This window comes from Carica papaya, chromosome 9 (genome assembly GCF_054855325.1).
Source record: "Carica papaya isolate Zhongbai chromosome 9, ASM5485532v1, whole genome shotgun sequence".
Classification (NCBI taxonomy): domain Eukaryota; kingdom Viridiplantae; phylum Streptophyta; class Magnoliopsida; order Brassicales; family Caricaceae; genus Carica; species Carica papaya.
In genome coordinates, this window is record NC_142317.1 from 30559388 (window position 1) to 30578386 (window position 18999).

General features: G+C 34.8%; 2 protein-coding genes across 4 annotated transcripts; one reads left to right on the forward strand and one right to left on the reverse strand.

The window, feature by feature from the left end:
- The first annotated feature begins 1208 nt into the window (after positions 1-1208).
- Positions 1209-10825, forward strand: AGO1 (Stabilizer of iron transporter SufD / Polynucleotidyl transferase). Of its 3 annotated transcripts, none has more exons than XM_088211440.1 (22): positions 1209-1396; positions 2089-2161; positions 2333-2991; positions 3083-3291; positions 3384-3533; positions 3618-3751; positions 3866-3975; positions 4234-4340; positions 4435-4573; positions 4638-4754; positions 6031-6138; positions 6245-6316; positions 8132-8254; positions 8334-8499; positions 8584-8843; positions 8942-9084; positions 9174-9381; positions 9490-9625; positions 9723-9796; positions 9900-9994; positions 10220-10251; positions 10364-10825. In XM_088211440.1, exons 3-22 carry the CDS (start codon positions 2341-2343, stop codon positions 10588-10590), a joined length of 3261 nt encoding a protein of 1086 aa, XP_088067566.1. In that variant the 5' UTR covers positions 1209-1396; positions 2089-2161; positions 2333-2340; the 3' UTR covers positions 10591-10825. The 3 variants fall into 3 exon arrangements, with proteins under 3 accessions (XP_088067566.1, XP_088067567.1, XP_088067565.1); XM_088211441.1 differs by lacking the exon at positions 2089-2161 and having other exon boundaries at positions 9174-9236; positions 9318-9381; XM_088211439.1 differs by lacking the exon at positions 2089-2161.
- A 1138-nt stretch (positions 10826-11963) lies between these two features.
- On the reverse strand, positions 11964-17559 carry LOC110825587 (sucrose synthase 7-like). Its single transcript, XM_088211442.1, has 14 exons — positions 17363-17559; positions 16537-16669; positions 16296-16450; positions 15614-15794; positions 15366-15484; positions 15073-15289; positions 14900-14995; positions 14522-14812; positions 14262-14428; positions 13947-14171; positions 13301-13867; positions 13042-13180; positions 12740-12957; positions 11964-12390 (listed from the first exon to the last, which is right to left on the reverse strand). Exons 1-14 carry the CDS (start codon positions 17458-17460, stop codon positions 12255-12257), a joined length of 2742 nt encoding a protein of 913 aa, XP_088067568.1. The 5' UTR covers positions 17461-17559; the 3' UTR covers positions 11964-12254.
- Between the last annotated feature and the right edge of the window lie 1440 nt (positions 17560-18999).

Here is an 18999-nt window from a genome sequence, read left to right on the forward strand (position 1 = left end):
GCAATGAAATATTTGGCTTCCATTACCGGACAGGGTATGGGGACAACCGGTTAATTGTTAAAATTAGATATTGGGTTCACGAATAGGGGGATATCCCTATGGACCCCCAGAGGTTCCAGTAAGCAAGTAAGAGAGGAAAATTGCCGTCACTTGTTCTCTTATGTGTAAAAATGAAAAATGGTATAGATATGAGTTTTCATAGGTTATTTTTATAAAACTTGTAACGGTATGTATCAAACAAATGTATTATTGTTAAATGTATTTAATTAAAACAAAAGTTTCGTTAGTTATTTTTCTTATTTTTACCAATATTTAATTTTTCGTATATGTGATTAATGTGATGCTCTTATTGGGGTAGTATAACTCACAGTTTTATTAACAATTTCAGATCAAGAAGATGAGTATTTAGATCCCGATCAGTAAGAGGGTTGTGAGTAGTTCACCATTCGGAGTCTCTTCAAGTGCTAGTGAAGGTTGTTATAGAATGCTTATTTATTCATTTTTTTAATTAATGTTTGATTTTTAAAAGAGATATTCTCGTAATCCTATTAGACATTTTAAATTATTGTATAAGAAATATAAACTCTAACTATATTATTCGCTTTCACATTTAAATTATAAATTTATTTTCTTTAATGTTAATGACCTTTATAATTATTATGTTATAAGATATGTGTAATAATATTTAGTGCCACTGCATGTAATTACCTTTTATGAGTTACACTAATTTAAAATAGTATTTAACATCTCTTTTCCGTAAATTATAGTTTCAAACGTTATACTAATTTCAAATAGTGTTTAACGTCTATTTTCCGTCTACCGTCTCCTTTTTGTAAATTATGGTTTAAGACATTATACTAATTTGAAATGATCTCTAACATCTCTTTTCCATAAATTAGAATTTTGGAGGTTACACTTAATATAAGATTGAAATATTTTAAAAAAAATAAAAACATAATAATTATTATAATCTTAGGATATAAGATAGAAATATACAATAATGTATGTCGGATAATATTTAAAAATAGGTAAAAATAATAAATAAAAATCTCTTTGTACACAGAGAAAGAGGATGGGCAACACCTCAGCATCCATATGGCAGTAAAAGACATAAATAAAGGGTAGGCTCGCGGTGACTGAGAGGAGAGAAAGGGTAGGGACGGAGTTGTCATTTTCGTGCACCTACCCCTCCTTTATAAAGAGACTCTGTGAATGGTGAGTTTTTTAGGGATTACAGTTTTCTCTCTCTCCGGGGCAGTAAAGCTGTTGCAGTACTCTTCCCTATTCACTTGCTTTTTCTTTGAGGGCGAGAGAGAGTTTTGTACGCTTGGCCTTTTCCTTTTCCTTTTCAGTTTTACAGTGGACGAGAAAGTGGTTTCCCGATACCGGGTTTGAGGTAAAACTAGTGGTTTTCTTGTATCTGTGGTTGTTTTGATCGTCATTTCTCTCGATTTCACTTGTTTGTTTTGTTTTCTTTTGACGTTTGTGGATCGATCTAGGTTTTCTTCTGAGATTTTGGCTCATTTTTTTGGTGATTACGGACTGTATTTGGTGGATCTGTATTAGTTTTGTTTAGTTGCATGGATTCCTCTATTTGTTTTTCCCGAAAACCTCTTCACCGGCTATCGACAATTTTTCTTTCAAGAACTTTTGTTTTCTGTTGTTGAATATCTTGATCTCGATCTTTCACTGTGTATGTTAACCACCAAATGGTGGTTATTTTATGCTATTTCGCAAGTTTGATGTTGGGGTTTTGGCAATGATAATATAACATGTGCATCACTTAGGGTTTCTGAACTAGTTTATTTATTCGCCCTTGAAATTGGCTTCCCAATGTTTTGGGTTTGCTTGTATTCTTTTCCTTATTAATTTTACGGTGTTCTGTAATTTGTTATATTTTTTCAACAGCAAATACACCAGTGCTTTTCATGTAGTTGATTTTTGCAGATGGTGAAAATTATTATCTGTTTCTGCATATATTCTGCTATTGGATATTTGGTTTCTGTCCTACTTAAACTTGTTCATCAGAGCGAATAATCTTTTATAACCTTCAATCAAACATTTTCTGAAATTGTCTGTGTTTTTTAGGAGTTATGAGAAGCGGTAATTGCTGTGCTATTTCAATCTACATTCCTTGTTCCAACTCCCAGAATTTGTTAGGGTGCTATTCTATGTCTATTTGGTTTTCATCTTTTTGACACCTCTGTTGGTCCTTATGGTGTCGAAGTGTCACCTGAGGCAGTCTTGTATTTTTGGCGCCTATTTTAGTGGTATTGAGCTATTGGCGTCTAATATTGTCTCATTAAGTTTTCTTCATCCATTTCCTGTGCAGACATCACTATGGTGAGGAAGAGGAGAACTGAACTTCCTTCTGGCGCTGGGGAGAGCTCCGAGTCTCATGAAGCAGGGGCAGAACGAAGTGGTCGTGGATCTCAACGACCCACAGAGAGGAGTGCCGGGCAGCAATATGGAGGAGGATACCAGGGTGGAAGGGGGTGGGTTCCCCAGTCTCAGCAAGGAGCACGTGGAGGTTATGGTGGAGGCCGTGGCCGCGGAGTGCCCCAACAGTATAGTGGACCTCCTGAATATCAAAGTAGGGGAAGAGGAGGGCCACCTCAACAAGGAGGAGGTCGTGGAGGATATGGTAGTGGCCGTGGAGGCACACCTGGTTCTGGTGGACCCTCCAGACCACCTGCTCCCGAGCTGCACCAAGCAACCATGCCTGTGTATCAAGCAGTGGTGACTTCTCAGGTTACTCCAGCAGATGTGGGTTCTTCTGGTCTGCCTGATCCTTCTATAACACAGCAATTTCAGCAATTTTCTGTCCAACAGGAAGGTGCTTCCAGCCAGGCTATTCAACCTGTGCCACCCTCTAGCAAATCTATGAGGTTTCCTTCCCGGCCTGGAAAGGGTGTTACTGGCACAAGGTGTATTGTCAAGGCTAACCATTTCTTTGCTGAGTTACCCAACAAAGACCTGCATCAGTATGATGTAAGTTCTATTATCCTTGAGGTCCATGCCTGAAAATGTTCCTACTCCAATTAAATCCAATCTAATGGCTATTGGTCTTAATGCTGATTAGGTGACCATAACACCGGAGGTCACATCCAGAGGAGTCAACCGTGCTGTTATGCAGCAGCTGGTTAGGTTATACAGAGAATCCCATCTTGGAAAGCGTCTTCCTGCCTACGATGGCCGAAAAAGTCTGTATACTGCTGGGGCGCTTCCTTTCACATCAAAGGAGTTTCGAATAACTCTCATTGATGAAGATGATGGATCGGGCAACCAGAGGTTCAGACTAAGTTCTTGTTTTTTTCATTTGTTTTATAATTTTAATAGCTTTAAAATTAATATTAATCATTATATGTTTCCTCTTTAAACAGAAGAGAACGAGAATTCAAAGTTGTAATAAAATTTGCGGCACGTGCAGACCTACATCATTTAGGACTCTTCTTGCAGGGCCGGCAGGCTGATGCCCCTCAGGAAGCTCTGCAAGTTCTTGATATTGTTCTGCGTGAATTGCCTACGACTCGGTATTTGTTGTGTTTCTTCAATTCCCTTGGCATTTATGCCTTCACTTGAGGGTTGTTGCTAACTAGATAATACTGTTGTAATAGTTACTGTCCTGTGGGCCGATCATTTTATTCTCCTGATCTTGGGAGGAGGCAAACACTTGGCGAAGGGTTGGAAAGCTGGCGTGGTTTTTACCAGAGTATTCGTCCTACTCAGATGGGACTCTCCCTGAATATTGGTACAGTATTTTTTCCCTTCACTTTTTGTCATTGGTCTACACAAATGATCATATGTAAGATTGCCTCTCCACAAGTTCCTTAATCTAGACTTGTGGTGTCAACCCATGTTATAGATATGTCCTCCACTGCTTTCATTGAGCCGTTGCCTGTTATTGAGTTCGTAACCCAGCTGCTGAATCGTGATGTTTCTTCTCGACCATTATCTGATGCTGATCGTGTAAAGGTAGGTTTGTCTTTCTCCTTCTTTGTTAAGAATACATAACTTGTTCTCATGTCAGCTTGTTATGTTTCCATTCTTTTGCACTGGCATTTTTTATCTTCAATTTTCTTTTGTTGCTAGTCAGATGATCATTGCAATGCCACTGTTTGTGTCCTTTGCTATGTGAAACCTAATGCATGGAATGCAGCTCATTGGAATAAATACTGTGGATTATAATTTATAGATGCTTTTTGTTGAGTGCCCTACATTCTGTATGAACAGATCAAGAAAGCACTTAGAGGAGTCAAGGTTGAAGTTACACACCGAGGAAATATGCGGAGAAAATACCGTATATCTGGTTTAACATCACAGGCTACACGGGAATTGACGTGAGTATTAGTGACATGTATCGCAAGCTTCTTTTTGCCATTCAAATTCATATGTTGCTTGGGCTTGACATCTATTCCCGAACCATTGTCTTAGGTTTCCAGTTGATGAAAGGGGTACCATGAAATCTGTGGTTGAGTATTTCTATGAAACATACGGGTTCAGGATTCAACATACTCAATGGCCATGCTTGCAAGTTGGAAATCAACAGAGGCCAAATTATTTACCTATGGAGGTAACCATAGAGACATACTCAATGGGCATGTTTTATATGCTTTATAATGAGTTATTTACTGTAGGTTTGCAAGATAGTTGAGGGTCAGAGGTACTCCAAGAGATTAAATGAGAAACAGATCACTGCTTTGCTGAAGGTGACCTGTCAACGTCCTAAAGAAAGAGAACTCGATATCATGCAGGTGTGTTACTTGGGTAGATATTTTTATTTACGGTAATTTTTATAATTTAGTTACAAGATTTTCCTGTTTGTTTATTTAAAAAAAAAATATTTTCCTGTTTGTGTTAGCAAAAGAGTTCACACAACTTTGAAAACAATGTCAAATTGTGCTAATTTTGTGATTTTTAATTTTAATATATCTTTTTGCTTCTTAGTATATTGGACTATGGGAATACTGTGCTTTGGATTAATTACTATTTTTGCCCTATCATGGAAGAATGTCGTTCCGCTTGCCTGTTGGCTTTTAGCATGCTATCAAATGCTTTAATGTTGTCCTTTTCTTTCAGTTATATGTCTGTAGTAGTGATGTGGCTTTCTGGAGTTTGTAGCTTTTGTGGTTTATGCAAGAGGCAATTAGTAGCAAACCTCTCATTTGCCATCACCAAAACCATAAGATTGGGCATCATTAAAGATGGATAGTACAGAACAAAAGCTACAAACTAATTGTACAGAACAATTATAAGATTGGACATCATTTACTGTTATATGTTTGGTTAGACAAAAAGATGGGTAGTACAGAGCAAAAAAAAATCTTCAAGGAACTAATTGGTTCCTTCATTTTCGTGGGACAAAGTTGTTGCCAATATGTTAGGAACTCATTTTTTTTTTTTTGAAATTTCCAAAATTATTATTACATGTATAGTTCGATTCCTAAAGTCTGTCTACTCTTGTATAAATAGCAAATTTCTTAACTTCATTTATTTTTGAGCTTGCACTTATTACAGTCTCGATATAACTATGTGATAATGAAATTTAGTATTTCTTGAGTAATAATTTCAATTATTTTGTAAATATTTCAAAACTTTCAAATAAATCAATTTTGCTAGATTGAAAATCATTTACAGTTATTACTGTGATTATCAATATCGAAAAACTATTTAATATATTAATATATGCAGTATTATTACATTCAATTTCATAAAAGAGTTACAACTAAACATGCAGATGGTGTAAACGGGCACTTAAGCAATAACCATTCATTACTCTTTGTACTTCTGACTGGCCATAAACAGAAACAGTACAAATTTGTTCAGACTTTCCATGTTCACTGGAATACTACCATTGCATTACATGAGTTGGTCATCTCGATTCTCTTCATATACTTCTGTTATGTTTGGATAAAATTTATGTATTTGTTCATGAAGAGTTAAATGCTTATTAAGATGTGCCCATACATATGGTTGAAAGTTTGAGTAGTCATTTATTATTTTTCTAATATGGTTGTTTTAATTGTTTAGACGGTTCGTCATAATGCATACCATGAAGACCCTTATGCGAAGGAGTTTGGAATAAAAATCAGTGAGAAGCTTGCTTCAGTTGAAGCTCGCATTCTGCCTGCACCATGGGTAAATCATCATTTTCTGTTGGTGATTTCATCCAGTTTGATTTCTTTTTCCTTTTTGGATTTTAGTTGCAACTGTTTAAATACTGATCAGATCCTTCTGTTAGTAGCTTAAATACCATGATACAGGTAGAGAAAAGGATTGCCTGCCTCAAGTTGGACAATGGAACATGATGAATAAGGTATCTTCTGCTACAGAATTTGTCTTTGCATTCCTTGGTGCTGCTTCCTAGTGACCAATTCATGTTTATCTTGTACTGAGTTGGATAGAAATATATTCAGTCATTGGTGGTCTGTATTAAATACTTGGAATTACTACTGTGTAGGAAGGACCTTAGTTACTGATAATGTTGATATTGCTGCGCAATCTTTCAACGGGGAATTTGTTGATTTTGTTCTAAACTAGTTTTTAGAGTATGAATCCTTGATAAAGTTGATGTTCATTGCTCAAACCTGGTTCTAACTGGCTTTGAACCTGTAGCACCAAGCTGAGAATGAGCCTTGCCTTGGTAGTGTTTGTTTCTTACAGATAATTAGCACTGATTATTATTGTTATTATTGTTGTCATTGTTATTTTTATTATTATTGTGGTAATTATTATTATTATTATGATGTCAACTTTACAAATAGATGTATGTCAGTGGAGCTGAAAAATATGAATATCTCATGTTACCTTAGATTTAGTTATTGTATGTGACTAGATACATACTATGGTGATGTGCTTGCTTTCAGTATTTAAAAAACCAAATATCTACCATCCTTCCTTGATGACAAAGATTGAGCCTACTTTCATTTTTTATGTCCCTAGCAATGGCTTCATCATCATCAATAAATGGGAATGTGAATATATCTTGCATTTTGTAATGAAATAAAGTGGGTAGCATGGTGGTATGGATATGCTTCCTAAATAAGTAGTTTGTTGTTGGATGTAGAAACATGATTGAGGAAAAAAGCCACAGCGAAAGATGGTGGAATGGGAGAAGTATTTTGTTGTTGGATGTAGAATGCAGTTTGAGGGGAAAAAAGCCACAACAAAAGCTAGTGAATGGGATCTCAATTCTTATTGATTAAGAGGGTCTCTGAGATCACAGTTCAATAATATTGGATTATAGAAATTCTTAACATTGTGAAGTATAGGATATACCTCAAATTTATAGGGACTAAATTACGTATCTCTAAATTGTAAGTTTTGAATGAAAAATGAAATAGAAGCCTGAATTTCCACTGTGTATCATAGTTGGAAAACGGGGAATGGAGTCTCATATGTCTTAATGTCAAAGAACTTTGGAGGGCTCTTGGGGCTTTAATTTGTTCAAAAGCCTAGGATGTAGAATGCAGTTTGAGGGGAAAAAAGCCACAACAAAAGCTAGTGAATGAGATCTCAATTTCCATTGATTAAGAGGGTCTCTGACATCAGTTCAAGAATATTAGATTATCGAAATTCTTAACATTGTGAAGTATAGGATATACCTCAGATTTATAGGGACTAAAATATTTATCTCTAAATTGTAAGTTTTGGATGAAAAATGAAATAGAAGCCTGAATTCCCACTGTCTATCATAGTTGGAAAATGGGAAATGGAGTCTCATATGTCTTAAAATCAAAGAAATTTAGAGGGCTCTTGGGGCGTTAATTTGTTCAAAAGCCTAGAGGTTAGATTCTCCACTACGAGCTTACTGTCCCACATAAATTGCATACAGTGTGGTTCTTTGTGCAGATCCCTTTTCCTTTTATATGATAATTGTTTTGTGGGTTCCCCCAACCCCCCATCCCCCACCTCTATAGCTTGGTTTATTTATTACTATTACTATTATTGTTATTATTATTATTATTATTTATTTCTTTTGGTGGGGGTCTTAGTTACGTGATGTGTAAATGAGTTTACTTTTGGATGGTTATCTCATCTTTGAAAGTTACAAATATTGTCTTGTAAATGATTCTCGTTGTCATCATATTTTTAGTATTATTGCTGATACCATTCTATTGTATCATCGCAGAAAATGGTTAATGGGGGGACAGTGAATACTTGGATCTGCATAAACTTTTCTCGGCTAGTTCAGGAAAGTGTGGCCCGTGGATTTTGTCAGGAACTTGCACAGATGTGCCACATATCGGGCATGGTACGAGACTTGCGGTTATCCTATAATCATTACTAATTAGTGGTTTTCTGGTTCCTGATGGGGTAGTTGTTATGCATAGGCATTTAATCCTGAACCAGTACTTCCACCTATTAGTGCTCGGCCTGAACAAGTGGAAAAAGTGTTGAAAACTCGGTATCATGATGCCATGACCAAACTGCAACCCCAGGGAAAGGAACTTGACCTACTAATTGTCATCCTGCCTGACAATAATGGTTCTCTTTATGGTAGAGGCTACATTCCATAAAGTGCATTATGCAAAAATATGTATATGAAGCATATACACGACAGTTTGTTGTGAAAATTTGCAGGTGATCTCAAACGGATTTGTGAGACGGATCTTGGACTTGTTTCTCAGTGTTGTTTGACTAAACATGTCTTCAGAATGAGTAAACAATATTTGGCCAATGTGGCCTTGAAGATAAATGTGAAGGTTGGAGGAAGAAATACAGTGCTTGTTGATGCAATATCAAGGAGAATTCCACTTGTTAGTGATCAACCTACCATTATCTTTGGTGCTGATGTTACCCATCCTCACCCTGGCGAGGATTCAAGTCCATCTATTGCAGCTGTATGTTCTTTAATACTTCTTTCAGATCTGCACTTTCTGTATCTTGTTAGTTGGGTTATGCATTTTTTCTTAACAAAAGAATTATAATTGAGTTCCAGGTGGTGGCTTCTCAAGATTGGCCAGAAGTCACAAAGTATGCTGGGCTAGTTTGTGCTCAAGCTCATAGGCAGGAGCTCATTCAAGATTTATTCAAACAATGGCAGGATCCTGTAAGAGGGACAGTGTCTGGTGGAATGATCAAGTATGTCTGGATTTACTATTGTAGTTCAATTTGCGGAGCACAACTTGACTAGCTAACGATCTCTTTTGTTTTGGATTTTTGTGGTTCAGAGAACTTCTCATATCCTTCCGTAGAGCAACTGGGCATAAGCCACAGCGCATTATATTTTACAGGTATTGCCATATTCTTATTCTACTACTCGTTGTTTTACTATATTCTTTGCTGCCTTTTAATGAATTAATTTATATTTTCAGGGATGGGGTTAGCGAAGGCCAGTTCTATCAGGTGCTTCTGTATGAACTTGATGCTATTCGGAAGGTGAAACAACTTTTCTGCATAAAGTTTCCCTAACTCCAAAGTTATATGTTGTTGCTCATCTGCATCTGTTGCTCAAATTTATGAGCTGTGCACTTCCCTTTTTTTCAGGCATGTGCCTCTTTGGAACCAAACTATCAGCCCCCTGTTACTTTTGTTGTGGTTCAGAAGCGTCATCACACAAGATTGTTTGCCAATAACCATTCTGACCGCAATGCGGTTGACAAGAGTGGGAATATTTTGCCTGGTAACAAACTCGGTTGGATGATTTAAGAGTGTTTGATGTTGTATATCTGTTTTGCTGAGGTGACACATGTTAATATATCATCCTTCTATATGTGCAGGTACAGTAGTGGATTCCAAAATATGTCATCCAACTGAATTTGACTTTTACCTATGCAGCCATGCTGGCATTCAGGTTGAACCCTGATCTTTTCTTCTAATAATTTGATAATATAAATATAAATTGTAGTTTTGACTATTGCTAAGCATCTTCTTATTAATGCAAAACTTGATCATAGGGCACAAGTCGGCCTGCTCACTATCATGTGCTATGGGATGAGAATGAGTTCACAGCGGATGCATTGCAGTCCCTCACAAACAATCTGTGCTACACGTAAGTCTCCATCTGTCTGATACAATTTGAATATTTGATTTGTCTTATTGCATACCGAAATTATTAAATAAGCAGTTTTAGATGTGCTGATACACTAATGCTGGATGGGATATTCATTATACTTTCACATATGATTTTGCTACGGATTATCTTCAGATGAAAAAATTGGTCCTGATGTTCTTTTAACTGAAGAATCAGGATGCTAATGCTTCTATATACTTGCAGGTATGCAAGATGCACTCGATCTGTTTCAATTGGTTAGTTAATTCTCCCTTGAAATAATTTTTGTAAACATTTTTTTTATTTGGTGTATAAATTTATAATGCAAGTAAAGTTCCTTTTCTCAACCTTCATTTTTCAAATGGACAGTGCCTCCTGCATACTATGCCCATCTAGCTGCATTTCGAGCTCGTTTCTATATGGAACCGGAGACATCGGACAGTGGTTCAATGACAAGTGGCACTATTGCTGCACGAGGTGCAGGTGCAGGTGCAGGTGCAGGTGCAAGAAGCATGCGGGGACCCAGTTCCAGTGCTGCTGTGAGACCCCTACCCGCCCTCAAGGAGAACGTCAAGCGAGTCATGTTCTACTGTTAAAGGAGTCATGAAACCTGAACTCTTTAACTTAAACTATTATCGCAATCGCTTTTGCTCTAATTGGTTGGTTGTGAAAGAATATTTGTGTATCTCATAACATTACAATTGCTTCAAAAAAACTCCCTTGTGTGTGTGAGATTGGGATTTGTATCCTGTCCTGATCCCTTGTGATCTTGAAACTCATGGAACAGCGAACCTTTAAACCTTTAATTGAATTTGGAAGGTTTCAGATGAATCTGTTGGGGAATAGCTGCTTAAGAGTAAATGTTGGCTTTTGGTTTCTTCCTCGGCTAGCTGAAAGGTCAAGGCTGAGCTGAGTTACCACTAAAGCAAGCTAATAAATGGTGCTATTGTCATTGAGAAGGGTATACAGCAAGAGGAGATGGCTATCCAGGTAAGTCCACCGTGATCTTACTTATTTATATCATGATGTGGTTTTATAGACAATGCAGCAATGATGTGTGAGCAATATACAAATTATTGACCATATCATGTCAGCCGCGTGTGTATGTATATATGTATACATATATACATATGAAGAAAAGAATGTCAAAGGAGAGATGATAAAGCGGCATTATATAATGTATTAGTTAATGTGGTACATCTTATCTTTTTAACTTAAATTTATGTAAATAATTAAAGTAGTCTTTTTGAAATCCTATTAAAATTTTTTACTAATTTAGTGACTGCTGAATTGGTGATTAAAAAGACTAAATACATAATTTAAATAATTTTCATTTTAATTTTTGGAGCAATGTGATAAATTTTTTTTTTTTTTTTTTGTAAGTCTTCAGTTTAAATTAAAATTAAATAACATTTTTTTGAAGTTCCTATAATTTTTTTACCAATTTTAACGAATGCTATTTAAATTATTTTTCATTTAACTCAGAATTATTATCGTATAGTATTTTATATAACAAAATTCTTTAAATATATGTGCAAATTACTAAAAAGAAAAATATTGATTATATAATGTTTTTAAACATATTGTTTTATTAAGTGATTATTTTTACTCGCAGAGAGTTTATTGTAAATAATAAATATCAGAATTTGTTGATTCAATAGAATGAGACTAAATAAATTATAAACTACATACATATACTGTGGTCCGCGATTGTGCAGGCTGTAGAGTTTTTGAATCTTCACCCTAAAATTATGGTAATATTGAATATTAAACAGTTTTCTTAATAAAATTTTATAAGTGAAATATAGCAAATATTTTATATATTCTAACACTAAATAAATATGATTTAAATGTATAAAGATCTTAGGATGGGTTGGGTAAGATATTTGAATAATTTTGAATACATAATAAACACATTACTGTTTTGGGGTGAATTCAAATTTTATCTTTTTTATAGTTAAAAGAGTGGTTTTCTTGCATTTTCTTTTTTTTTTTTTATTTGAATTTAGATTATAAACTGAGTTTTTTTTTTCTAACTTGTGGAAGTTGAATGAACAAAAATAAAATAACTTTGCAGTCGGTGAAGCGTAATTGTGATCATCATGAGAAGATATTGGAGGGTTAAAAAGAAAAATTCAATCCTCCAAGAAGGATTTAAGTTTCACTATATGGGCTGCTGATTACATTATTCTCCTACAAGAAGGATGCATGAAGAAATTTATTACCACAATACAGAAATAGGTACAAGATAGAAAAGAAATCAAACCATGGATGACCAAAATAGCTTTGTTAATATGTACAGAAAGTAGAGAATAAAGATGACGAAGCACCAAGAACTGAAAAGCAAGCATAAGCCTCGTAGTGGAAACGCAGGTTCCAGCTGCTCTAAATTCTCACTGTAGAAGAAATTCTAAGTTATTTAAGAGTTAGAAAATAATAACTAATATGTATTTGAGTTTTTATAGATAATTAATGAATTATACTTAATTTTTGGAACCACCACAAATTGAGTATTTCTATTACTCTCTCACTTTTCTTTTTCCCATTTCCAATCAAGTCTTACTTAAAACTAATCTATCTCTTAAAATTTTTCCCAACATATTTGCAAGTTTTAGCCAGCAAGATTAAAAAATGTTAGCATCTGGATTAAATAAAAGTGATTAAAGAAAAAGAAGATGAAAGAAAAGGAGAAATATATATGCACTTTGTTTTCTTAATGAGCTGGTTTTGGGTTTGGCTACATGCCTTGTTGATTGTTGGTTTGGAGATTCAGTTGTCTCTCTTGCTATTTGTTTAATTCCTTCTGCTGGACCTTTAGGTTCTTCTGTGTAAACTGATGCTGGTTTAGGTGTCACCAATGGTGTTTCTTGTTGTGGTTCAGTTGGTTTCGGGAGTTGAGATTCCGTCATCATCTCTGATACCTGTTGTTGGGATTCATTTGTTGTGATCGGTACCTTCTTTGCCTGCGATATGATTACCAAAGATTACGCAAATCAATATTCCGGAACATCTTGATTCAACAATGATTTGTCGAATTATTTTCTCACCAATTCTCTGAATTGAAGATTGTAAATCATTTGATTGTAACGATCTTTGGCTGCCTTCTGATCAAGATTCAACTCCCTCCAAAATCCATACATACCTCCCATGGTTAACACTTTCTTTGCATATATTTTCCATGTATAACTGCAAAGCAACAAAATCACTACATCACTCAAGTTTCTTGTCATGTTAGTGATCAAGTTTAAGCTTTTTATATTTGGTTATCACATGTAAATATAGACATTAATACAGGTATATACATACCATTCGTTGATTCGCTCAAGGCCTGCTGTTGATATGTTGTTCCAATATGAAGCATTCGTCTTGCACTTGTCGAAGAAATCTGCTATCTTATTGCTTGATTCATCGCCATTGTTCGGGTCAATATGGAAACCTGATATGCCATCAACAATAATTTCTGCTGGACCGCCTTTGTTAGTGGCAAAAGTGGGTAATCCGCAGTTCATTGCCTCAATAACTGTCAGGCCAAAAGCCTCATATAACGCAGGTTGAATGAATGCTCCTTTCGTATCTGCAATGCAACGGTAGAGTTCTCCATTTCGGTATCTGTCAGTTTGTGCTGCTATCCATCTGAACTGACCCTTAAGTTGATATTTCTGAATCGAAGCATGCATCTTTTTTATTTCTGCAATTTCCTCTCTGTCATTTGATTTGGATGGATCAAAGAATCCAGCTACAACAACAAGATTCACCAAATCTCTCAACCTTTTGTTCTTCCCATACCATTCGGTTAGTCCTGTAATGTTCTTTACTGTATCAAGTCTTGCCATTGAGAAGATAATTGGTTTTCTTCTGTCTGCAAGATATCCACTGTTGCAAAACCATAATTTTTCTCTTTAGTTAAACAATTGATTCTATGTTATCTGCAAGTAATTGAGACTGTACTTACATGTGCTCATTGTTGTCTTCTCTACTATAGAGTAACTCTTCAATGGCAGGATGGAAGGAGGTTAAACGCTTTTGTTTCTTGGTGTAAGGGAAATAGACAGATTGATCAGCACCTGGAGCAACAATGTTGAACTTTGGATCAAACACGTTGATGCCTGAGGCCACTCGGCAAAGACCAGGCATCGTAAATGCTGTATGGCTTTCATATTGTCCTGGCTTGTCCTTACTGAGCAATACAACAGATAGTTGTTGCATATATTAGGCCTATACGAAAAGGTGGTTGGTTAACTAATTTCGGTGAATTGAAAAAACAAACCTTCCGGCAATTTCTTGGTATGTGCTGGTTATGACGAAGTCAGCTGCATTCATGGCGAGTAAATCAGCATTGAATTGACATGAAAAGTGGTATTTCGTGTCTAATTCCTTCCATTTCACATCTGAGTTTTCGTACTTTGTCTTCTCCAAAGCATGAGCTATAGTTCCCTGGATTCAAATCCACAGATGGTGATGAATGTAAAGCTGAGTGTTACTAAAGTAGAAATACTATACTAAAGTGAAGAAGATAATTGACAGAACCTGAGTTATTCCAAGCTTGGAAGCCACTAGAGATGCCACGAGATTTCCATCACTGTAGTTTCCAATTACGAGATTAGGTTTACATTCCATGTATTCAAGCACCTTACTAATTGTATCGTGAGCAAATCTCTCAAGATATGGGTAAATATCGAAACGGGAAACCCATTGGCGAACAATTCCTTTATCTGTCCTGAATGGAATCCTAAGAATGTGAGAATGCTTAGTGTTGGCAATAGGTTCCAACTCTTGATTGCACTTTGTCCCTCTAGCATCTGGTATAAGCCTTGTTATCTGATCATACAAAATTTACATATAATTCTTTGATATATATTCTTTTCTGGTATAAGTCTTAATTCTTCTATCCTCAAAACAGCTTACCACAAGAATATGAGGCTTCACACTCAAACCTTGCTGCTTAATTCTGAGAACCAGTTCTTCCTCTAATGCTCTTACTTGATCAAGAATGTAAACTACCTGCATACATGTAATGAACATGTAATAAACTGAAACAAGAAAGAAAAAAGGAAAAAGTAAATCGTTCATGCACTAACTTGGCCTCCGGTATCGGGTAATCCAAGTACATCTGCCTGACCAAAGTAGCCATGAGGAGAGAAGATTACAATGTTGAAAATGGTGGGAAGCCTGGCAATTAGATTAGCTAGCTTTGCAGGGTCTGGCGCTTGTAATACATCAGAAAGTATATTCATTGTTTCTTTTGTTCTTTCTGCAGTATCTCCCCATCCTTTCTCAAACCCTAGCTCTTTTAACCTAAAACCAACCTCTTAGTCAATCTTAATCCCCAAGTAATTAAAACCCACATAAGAAAAATTCAATGACTCATTACCTGTGCTCAAAATCCTGATATACTGCGTCTTTCGGCTGAGCTGACACAATCCCTTCAGCCATTACTAGTGCTTTTTGGAGCTTTTTTAGGCTGTTTATATTTTCTTTGATCATCAAATTCTGTCATACAAAAGTATTCTTGATTACTTGCCAACCAAGATTTTGTGATTTATGAGTAGTGACAGATTCAGAAATTAGTATATTGAGAAGAATATAATGTAATGTATAGATGAATGTGATAAAGCTGACCTCCCCTTGATGATTAAGGCCCTGTAAATAGTTGAACAGAGACACAGCAGTGTGAAGGTTTGTGGAAATGACCTTTGAGATGAAATTAAGTCCATCTCCAATGGAAGAAGGTAGAGTGAGTTTAGGAGTAGAGAAGTCAATGCTTCCAAAATCTATTTCCAAACAATTCTCATCATTTGCCCTGCATTCATAAACACTGACCAATTATAATTTGTCTTGTTTTTTTTTTTTTTTTTTATATAAAATAAACCATCTGGGTTGACAGTGAACAGAGCTGGAAGAGATGATTTTTGGCTGACCAAATTTGGAACTTCAGAAATCAAGTAGAATATCTGAATCATGAACACAATCATACAAAATAAAGAGTAAAAGAAGAAAATACAGAAGATTTATGTGGTTCGACAATAACACCTACTTCCACGGACAAGATCTAGAAAAAATTTTTCATTATGATGAAAAATAAAAATACAACTACTAATAAAATTGCAAATTTTAATATACCAAAAAATACTATAGTTTTTTTAAACACTACTAAACTAGTATTCAGAATACTAGTCAAAACAAAAATTAAACAACAACAACAAAAACTTATAAGCGAATCTTTTGTTTATTCACGTTATATTTTTATGCAAACAATCATGCTTATATATTAATTTGAAGAGAAATTTGAGGATATAGATACCAGTTTTCATCAAAAATCATGTCCTTGAACTTCAAATATTGGGAAGAAGTGATGGAATCAACAGCTAAATCTTCAGTGTTAACTTTAACGAATTCCCAGTAACCAGGACTTGGTCTAACAGCAAATGCAACTAACGGCGGTACTACGGCTGCCTCCTGCAAACCCAATTGTTTTCATATGAAAAAAAATGGAGAAGGAAAAAAAAAAAAAAAGAAGAAGAGAAAAAATTTGAGAAAGAAACCTGAGTGCATGATAATACGTAACCAAACAGTCCCTCAAGGATCTTCTCTCTTTCATGTTTGTCATCAATGCATTTCTTCAATTCAATCATCAAATCTTGACGTTTCATTAATCTTTTCCCTTCTGCAACAAATCTTTTTGGATTTTCCCAATAAAATGTTAGACACCCAGAAGAAAAAACTTTGGCCAAAATACACGTACATACATGTATGTAATATACAATATATAAACTATTAGACATCTTTATATATTATGTTGCACTGTGTGGATAATACCCAGAAAATACTTTCCCTAATGCAATATCTATGCAAGTAGATAAAGGCATAGATAAATACTATCTCACCTCACATGATGCATATGTGAGCACATATAAATAATTAATTAAATAAACTATAAGATAGAAAGACAGAATTGTTATGTTAAGAAGAATTGTTTAGTGATTATATTATTATAAATTTTGTATTTGTTCGACGTAGAATTGTATCCCTTTAATTTCTATGATGTTTGTGTTTGGCGTATAAATTATTAAAAAAAAATTCATTTTTACTTTTGTTGATTAGAAGACCAATTTCTTGTGTATTTATGTTAAATTTTCTACTTGTTTTGCTTGTAATTTCAAAGTTCACATGGGTGAGAAAGAAAATGCATGCTGTTTCTATCAGAAGATTACTACTTAAACCATCTTTTAAGTTTTGATAAGGATATATATATATATATATATATGTATATATAAAGCTCATATGGTTGTCTCATATAATTACTACGTAACTAATATACGTATGCATATGTGTGTGTGTGTGTATATATATATATATATATATATATACCTGGCAAAGCATCTCTTAATATGATAGCGTCCCTGCTTCAAGGCATCAGGCATGCTTTCTGCAATTGTGTCTAATCGTTTGAGAGCAACTGAAGCCATTGAAGCCAAAACTTGAGAATTGAATTATTTACAATTTGACCAAGAAATGGGTTCTGTGTTAGAAATGCGTTCCTTTAATGTATATATATATATATGTATATGTATATGTATATGTATACATATCTGGGAAAATTAGTACAAGATTGAATGAGAGATGATCCAAGAATGAAGAAAATTCCTTGGTAGCATTTGTAGGAAAAGAAAGGAACCTTGGATTGCGAAAAGCAAGTTCAGATATATATATATATATATACATATGTATATGTATTAACCCTTTTTCTCACCTCACAAATACTATAAATTATGAATTACTGTAACGATATAATTTATTAATATGCTACTCTGTTTTCTGCTTCTCTTTGTGCTTTTCTTCACATCTAAACTTACACAGAAACGTGCACAGATATCTTTTACCTCTTCCTTTCTTTTTTGTTTTTTTCCCCCATAATTATACTTGGCAGACATGAACATGGTGGGCTTAGTTTTAGGAATATTTTTTATGTGATTTTTTTTTTTTTTTCTTTGAATAAGAGATGAAGTATGACTCAAACCTAATGAAAATATATACAATACTATCTAAATGCGTTAAACTACTGCAAGAATTTTGAACGATAAATTACAGTTATAAATTATAAATTTTTGGTAATATTTCATAACATAAGTAATAACAAATACACTACTTTGAACTGAAGGTAAGCTGTTTATTGGGTTATCAAATGATACAGTAAAAAAAAAAAAAAAAAGGTATTCTAGTAAGAGGGAGGAATAGATATCTTTTAAACAGGTAAACTCTGTATCCCCATTTTACCAATTAATTGGTTTAGTTTTGTTATTGGATAACAAAACAAGATGATTAGAAATCTTTTGTTTTTCAAATCATTCGCCTGTTTTGATTTTGAAAAGAACTAAACGTTATTGACTCATTTAAAAAATTAATAATCCCCTCGTGAGAAAAGCCCTTCTCCTATTAGGCACTAATTTAGTTTTAACATTAAATTACATTGGGTAATCATTTAAATTATAAACAAAAATTGTAATACTCGGACTCGAAATAAATTTTTTATTTTTTAATTATTAATTTAAAATAATTGATTAATTTATTTTATTTTTATTTAAGTAAAATTTTGAGAAAAAATGAATTAAGAATTAAATTAAAAATAATTTTGAAAAAAAAAAAGTAAAAATTTGAGTTATAGAGGTGTTTTTGAAAGAAAAATTGGAAACAACAGATTAAAGAGCAAATAGAAAGTTCAGCCACGTAGAACTACCAAATCAGTAGTCTCGATGAATCGGAGCGCGCCACATAGCAAGGTGCGCTGACGTCGGTGCCACGCAGGAAGCCACGCTGATGATCAGGGTGCCCCACGATTGAACGGCCCAGGATTGGGCCCGTGTGCATGGACGAACAAGAACTGTTTCCTCTTTTGGCGCAATCGAACGGTCGAAATTAATCGCGATAAATGGTACAGATTCGTTTTCTCCTTATGAGCGATCGGATGGACGAGATCGATCGGATGGACAACTTAGATCAACGCGAGA

Excerpts from the sequence above, each read along its gene's own strand:
- AGO1 (XM_088211440.1), top strand. The coding sequence starts at position 2,341 with ATGGTGAGGAAGAGGAGAACTGAACTTCCTTCTGGCGCTGGGGAGAGC. Across the intron at positions 6,139-6,244 it reads GCATTCTGCCTGCACCATGG|CTTAAATACCATGATACAGG; the intron begins GTAAATCATCAT and ends TTCTGTTAGTAG. Across the intron at positions 9,085-9,173 it reads GTGTCTGGTGGAATGATCAA|AGAACTTCTCATATCCTTCC; the intron begins GTATGTCTGGAT and ends TTTGTGGTTCAG.
- LOC110825587 (XM_088211442.1), bottom strand. The coding sequence starts at position 17,460 with ATGGCTTCAGTTGCTCTCAAACGATTAGACACAATTGCAGAAAGCATG. Across the intron at positions 14,429-14,521 it reads CCAAGCTTGGAATAACTCAG|GGAACTATAGCTCATGCTTT; the intron begins GTTCTGTCAATT and ends ATTTGAATCCAG. Across the intron at positions 12,958-13,041 it reads ATCTTCAATTCAGAGAATTG|GCAAAGAAGGTACCGATCAC; the intron begins GTGAGAAAATAA and ends ATCATATCGCAG.